This window comes from Elephantulus edwardii, unplaced genomic scaffold (assembly GCF_000299155.1).
Source record: "Elephantulus edwardii isolate Elephantulus edwardi_28Jun2011 unplaced genomic scaffold, EleEdw1.0 scaffold00258, whole genome shotgun sequence".
Classification (NCBI taxonomy): Eukaryota; Metazoa; Chordata; class Mammalia; order Macroscelidea; family Macroscelididae; genus Elephantulus; species Elephantulus edwardii.
Window position 1 is genome coordinate 3,319,365 of NW_006400008.1, and position 7,369 is coordinate 3,326,733.

Consider the following 7,369-nt stretch of genomic DNA (forward strand, 5'->3'; position numbering starts at 1 on the left):
TATTGTTTCTAAGTCTCATAGATAGAAAGATATGCAGGTGGATATCAGCAGAAAGGGACACAGATGTTTTTAAATAAATTTGAATTACACTGCAGATTTGCAGGATGTGCCAATAAAATATATATATTGAAAATACTAATCAATATGTGTTGTCAATGGTAATAATACTGGTCATTTTGATAGTAGTGTTCATTTTGAACTTTTCTAACTTTTCAGTAGTAGAAATAAGTGTGGCTCTGATTTATCCACTTAAAATTAATGAGTATTAATATTTCATTAAGATTAATGCATATTTAATTTTACTTTATCTTTTAGTATTACAGTAATCTTTCTGTAGTATAAATAGAATTTATAAAAATTATTTTAATAAATGCATCATATTTGTTAATTTTATTTTACCTTTTGTTTGTTGTTGTTTTTGTTATGTGCCATCGAGTCATTTGCGACTCATAGCGACCCTATTTACAATAGCCCTAAATGCTGTTCTATCCTGTGTCAGCCTCGCTGTCTCAAACACATTCATTCCCACCACTCCACTCACAGAATCGATCCATCTCATCAAAGGTCTTCCTCTCCTGCGCTGCCCCTCCACTCTCCCAAACATGATGTCCCTCTCCAAAGACCAGTCCCTCCTTGCAACATGCCCAAAGTATATCAGACAAAGCTTCAGAATCCTTGACTCCAGGGAACATACTGGCTTCCCCCTCTCCAGGACAAACCTGTTTGTTCTCCTAGCAGTCCATGGTATATTCAACACTCTTCTCCAGTACCACACCTCAAAGGCATCAATTCTCTTTCTATCATCCCTATTCACTGTCCAACTCTCCGATGCATAGCACGTAATTGGGAAGACAATAGCCTGGATCAGGTGCACCTAAGTCTCCTGCCTGATGTCATTGCACTTCAGTACTCTTGAGAGGTCCCTCACAGCTGACTTTCCCAATGCAATTCGTCTCCTGATTTCCTGGTTGTGGTTACCAAGAGTGTTGACTGTGGAGCCAAGTAAACTAAAACTTAACTATCTCAATCTCTTCACCATCTATACTGATGCTGCCAATTGGCCCAGTGGTGAGAATCTTTGTTTTCTTGATATTGAGCTTCAATCCATATTGAAGACTGCAGTCCTTGACCTTCTGCAGCAAGTGCTTCAGGTCCTCCTCAGTTTCAGCGAGCAGGGTTGTGTCATCTGCATAACGCAGGTTGTTGATGATTCTTCCACCAATCCTGATGCCACATTCCTCCTCATACAGCCCAGAGTCTTGGATGATCTGTTCTGCATACAGATTGAAAAGGTATGGAGACAAAATACATTTTTTGACGGACCCCTTTCTTGATTTTGAACCATCCAGTGCCTCCCTGCTGTGTTCTGACGACAGCATCCTGGTCCAAGTATAGGTTTCACATTAGCACGATCAAATGTTCTGGGATTCCCATTCTTCTCAGAGTCAGCCATAGCTTGTTGTGATCCACACAGTCAAAAGCCTTTGCATAGTCAATGAAGCAGAGATAGACATTCTTCTGGTATTCTCTGCTTTCTGCCAAGATCCATCTTACATTGGTTATGATATCCCTAGTACCACGACCTCTTCTAAATCCAGCCTGCACATCTGGCAGTTCTCTGTTAACATATTGTTCTAAACGTTTTTGGATAATTTTCAGCAGAATCTTGCTTGCTTGTGATGTCAATGATATTGTTCAATAATTTCCACACTCTGTTGGGTCACCTTTCTTTGGAATGGGAACAAATATCGATCTTTTCCAGTCAGTTGGCCAGCTTGGCTGTCCTCCAGATTTCTTGGCACAACTTAGTGAGCACATCTGGGGCAGTGTCTGTTTGTTGAAATAAATCAATTGGTATGCAGTCAACTCCTGGTGCCTTGTTTTTGCCAATTCCTTCATAGCAACTTGAACTTCTTCCTTCATCACCATAGGTTCTTGCTCATATGTTATTTAATTAAATTCCTCTGTACCAGCCAATTCCTTCTGATACAGTGACTCTGTGTACTCCTTCCATCTTCTTTTTATACATCCTGGATCATTCAACATTCTACCCCAACTGTCTTTAAGTATTGCCACCCGTGGCTTGAATTTGTTTTTCAGCTCCTTTAGCTTGAGAAACGCTGAGCGAGTCCAGCCCTTTTGATTTTCTGACTCCAGCTCTCTGCACATTTCATTATAGCATCTTGCTTTGTCATCCCAAGCTGCCTTTTGAAATTTTCTGTTCAGCTCTTTGACTTCTTGATTTCTTCCTTTAGCTTTGGCTTCTTGGCGCTCTAATGCAATACTCAGAGTTTCATCTGGCATCCATCTTGGTCTTTTCTTCTCTTTTACCTTTTAGTATTGCAATAATCTTCTGTAGTATAAAACAGAATTCATAAAAATTATTTTAATAAATACATCATATCCCATTGTGTATGTTTATCCAAACTAATTTAACCAGTCTCTTCCTATTGTACATTTATGATGTTTCTCTTATTTTACTACTATGGGTAGCTGCTGCATTCTAAATTTAGTGCCTCAAATTTTTCACTTGTGTTTTTCTTTATTTTCTTTATTCTTTTAATGGTTTCTTAGAAGTGAAATCACTGGGTCAAGTGCAATTAATAGAGCTAAGACTCTTGATATATATTACTAAATTGTGGGGGTGTTTTTGCTTCTTACAGAAGAAAATAATCTTTCTGCTTCTACTCTTTAATCATTTTTATGCAGCTTTCCTTTGTATCTTTAACCTTCACATATTAGTTTTAGTACTTAGAATTGTTTTCTTTTTTAATAAATGTTCCTTTCAAGGGATTCATGGCCACACTGTTAAAGTGCTCCTGTTTCTTTTAAGGGTGAACCAGGAGAAAAAGGACATCCAGGTCTGCCTGGCATTAATGGACAACAGGTAAGAATAACTCTTTTTCTCCCTCCCTAATATTCTACTTATGTTACCACTGATGTATGCTAACTATTCCATGTCATTTATATTTTACTGTCTATAAAAAAGCTAACCATAATTAAAGCAGAATTACAATCAGTGCAGTTTTTTGTTTTGTTTCATTTTTTTTTGTAACATGCCTCAATAGGGGCTCAATGGTTTTTTTTTTTGTTTCATACAAGTAGTTTCTTGACTTTATTTCATACTTGTGCTGAACCCTAATGATTTCTCCCTTTCTGTTTCTAACTTGTACTTTCCCTAGTCATTTTTTAATGTAGAAAAGCACCAGTGAAAGAGGGACGTTGAATATTTGGAGTGTTTACCCTATACTCTCTCCATTTCTTAACATTACAAATAAAACCACCTGCCACATTCTCAGGTCCTAGACATCTCTTTCCCTTTACTTTAGGACACTACCCCCCTCAAATTTATACCCCCAGCTTCTATGATGAAACTTAAAGTAATGACCTAAATATGGATTTTCTTCTGCTAGTTAGGTTAATCTTATTTCAGATCATCATCTAATTCATCAAGACTGTTTCTTTTTCTCATTTGCAGTAGAAATATTGTAGTCTTAAGGATCAGTAGAAAAGAGAGAAGTGTAACATGCATATTGCTGGTGTCCTACAAAAGTCATGAAATACATCTTATAAGCAATAATTCATGTACAGCTAGGAGAACAAACAGGGTCATCTGAGAGAGGGTGAAACCAGGCTGCTCCCTGGAAGCAAGGCTTCTGAAGCTTCATCTGACATACTTTGGACATGTTGCAAGGCAAGACCATTCCTTGGAGAGGGACATCATGCTTGAGAGGGTAGAGAGACAGTGCAGGCGAGGGAGACCCTTTATGAGATGGATTGATTCATTGACTGGGGTAATAGGGAGTAGGTGTGTCAGAGACAATAAGATTGGCACAGGATAGAGCAGGGTTAGAGCTGTTATACATTGGGTTGCTATGAGTTGCAAGCAACTCAAAGGCACATAACAACAACAACAACAGGCAGTAGATCATGGCAGTAAGAAGAGAAGCTAAATACCAATCTTTGGGACTTGTGGATATATGAGGAGGCTTCCTCTGAAAGAGAATACCTCAGAGAGTAACCTTACCATGAGATTTTTGACACCACAATTTTAATTTCTTATTTACCTACTTAAGAAACTCTGTTCACATCTTTAACATGACCCTAGTTCTTGTTCTTCTCTCCTTTGAACTAATTTTCTTACACTAGAAAATGGGAACTAGCAGCTTGTGGCTAGGAAATAATTGCATGTCCCCTACCTTCATATAATATGTCATGCACTAAATGTCAACCATGGGATCATATGTTGAAATAGCATCTGACTCATGCCCCTGCTTTAGCATGAGAAAGGGATGATAATAAGATATAAAAAAGAGAATCCAAAAATAACCAAAGCATGTACTGTGAGAAGGATGTTAACATAGAATTGTTAAGAATATTGAAAGATAATTCAAAATGTTTTAAAAAAATAACCAACCTCACCTCTCTGCCCCTACCCTTTCCACAACATGGATCCTCATACACATTTTACTAGTTATCTTTCTATTTCTATGATGGTCTTATACAGTATTTGTCCTTATAGGACTGAATGAGTTCACTCAGCATAATGCTCTCTAGTCCTTCCAGTTTATGTAGTAATTTTCTAAATCATTACTCTAGCTTGCTGCATATGGGTAAGATCCATCTGGGATCTGGAAAGACAGGGCAATGATGGGTACATTTCCATGTTGATTAATTTTATAAAATATGATTAATGGGAATAACTGGATGAAACATAATGTGAATGAAGATAGTGTGTAAAACAATGTATGTAAACTCCAAAACCAAACCAGTATAAAATAAAAATTTATTTAATAAACAGAGAAAAGAAAACCAAGCTATATATATTATGGACTTCGGGGATTAAGGAACATAACAATGAATCTAAGAAGTGCATGTGGTAATATTGGAATTTAAATAAAATATTTTCCAAAATTTCAATAAAACTAGATGGATATTAGAGATGTTGGAACTTGAAATACATACATATTAATTTAGAAATTTGGGAAAGTATCTTAATGTTATCTGAAAAGAAGTTTCTTTAGCTTTTTAATCAGTGATTATATATATATCTGTGTCAGTTCAAATCTGAAACTCAACTTGCTAACACAAAGCCTGCAATGTAGAGGACATTGGGGAGGATCTTAGAAACACCTATTAAAAACTCTAACTAATAGAATTTCATTTCTTTACGACTACAATTGTTTAATACAGTTCATTAAGTACAGTATAAAATATAGCAAAGCATATTAACTTTTCTCAATTGATATGTAGATTATGAATACCCCTCCTTTTTCTTATTTTGTCAGAAATATTTGGGGATATGACTAAGAAGAAACAAAACCCAATAAAAATATTCCCTCTTTCTGATGTATTGTAAATAGTAACAAAGAATCAAATGCCTTGTTAATATATCTTTGGTGGTATGGTTAATAGAGGACTGTAGCTCATAAACAGTTTTCATGAGGAATTTGAAATTTGGTCTTCACCTTCACTTTATGGGGTAGCTAGAACAGGGAATAATGATATTAATATAATTCAGAGGCAAAAAATAGGGTCTTGGGAAACCAAACAACTTTCTTTTATATAATGTTGAAATAAGCCTCTAAGCCTGCAAGTTTGACTGAAAAGTCTCTGATTTTTCACGTGAAATCATTCCACACTTGTCATTGCCTATTTTTCAATGCTAAAATAAACTGACTCTGCACACTGAAATAATGCAGCATTTATCACAGTTCTTTCTGACTTACAATAAGTTCAGGTACATATTCTCAGGGAATGAAGGGTATTATAATGGCTATTTCAATTTGAATTAAAGTCAAGCTATGATGGGGACTATAACTTTAGAAATATGCAATTAGAATTTATAGAGAACAAACTTCTAGTAATATACTAGCTCACTCCAGCTACTTTCCAAGTCAAAGAAAATTTATATTCTTAGTAAATGAATTCAAGAAAGTGTCTTTTGTTGTTGGTCTTTATACTTTATATTACTTGCATCCAGAAATAAATTTTTAAATCTATTTAAAATTTAAAAATCTATTTACATTGCTTTTATTTAAAGATAAATAAGCAAGATTCAACAGTTATCAACAAAGTTCTATGAGCGCTATGGGAAGAATAATTCTTTGTCAGTCTTGCAATATTTAACATCATTGGAGCTCACCAAATAAATGCCAATAGCAGCCTCTGGTCACTGGGGCAGCAAGAGTAACAAACTGCTATGGTTTATTTCTAGGTACATCTTTGATGGTATGGGAGTAGAGGGAGTGCTTGTGTGTGTTTGTGTAATCTGGATTAATTTCAGTAATATTAGTAAACACAAGTTTCCATTTTTATGCAGTTTAAATAATGCATATCAATAGATATTTAAATAGTAATAAATTTGAATTCTTAAGATGCAACCTTCAAGACACAAGGTTTTAGCTTTACATAACATTTTTACTTGACAATGAAATTATTTTGACTGTCACTTAGTATGCCATCTATAAATAACAAATGTAATTTGTAAGATGGATCTTGGCAGAAAGCAGAGAATACCAGAAGAATGTCTATCTGTGCTTCATTGACTATGCAAAGGCTTTTGACTGTGTGGAGCACAACAAGTATGACTGACTCTGAGAAGAATGGGAATCCCAGAACATTTGATCGTGCTAATGTGAAACCTATACTTGGACCAGGATGCAGTCTTCAGAACACAGCAGGGAGACACTGGATGGTTCAAAATCAAGAAAGGGGTCCGTCAGGGTTGTATTTTGTCTCCATTCCTTTTCAATCTGTATGCAGAACAGATCATCCAAGACTCTGGGCTGTATGAGGAGGAATGTGGCATCAGGATTGGTGGAAGAATCATCAACAACCTGCGTTATGCAGATGACACAACCCTGCTCGCTGAAACTGAGGAAGACCAAAAGCGCTTGCTGCAAAAGGTCAAGGACTGCAGTCTTCAATATGGATTGAAGCTCAATATCAAGAAAACAAAGATTCTCACTACTGGGCCAATTGGCAGCATCAGTATAGATGGTGAAGAGATTGAGATAGTTAACAGTTTTCGTTTACTCGGCTCCACAGTCAATGAATTGCATTGGGAAAGTCAGCTGTGAGGGACCTCTCAAGAGTACTGAAGAGCAACGACGTCAGGCTGGAGACTAAGGTGTTCCTGATCCAGTCTATAGCCTTTGCAATTACATGCTATGCATTAGAGAGTTGGACAGTGAATAGGGATGATAGAAAGAGAATTGATGCCTTTGAGTTGTGGTGCTGGAGAAGAGTGTTGAATATACCATGGACTGTTAGGAGAATAAACAAGTTTGTTTGGGAGAATGTGAAGCTGGAATGCTCCTTGGAGTCAAGGATTCTAAGCTTTGTCTGACGTACTTTGGGCATGTTG

The 7,369-nt window shown here is 36.4% G+C and overlaps 1 protein-coding gene across 1 annotated transcript in view; it reads left to right on the plus strand.

The window, feature by feature from the left end:
- COL19A1 (collagen, type XIX, alpha 1) overlaps positions 1-7,369 on the plus strand; it is a 669,215-nt gene that overhangs the window by 332,072 nt on the left and 329,774 nt on the right. The window contains exon 11 of the mRNA XM_006899482.1: positions 2,834-2,887. Coding sequence (XP_006899544.1) covers positions 2,834-2,887 — 54 coding nt within the window. The remainder of the gene's footprint in view (positions 1-2,833; positions 2,888-7,369) is intronic.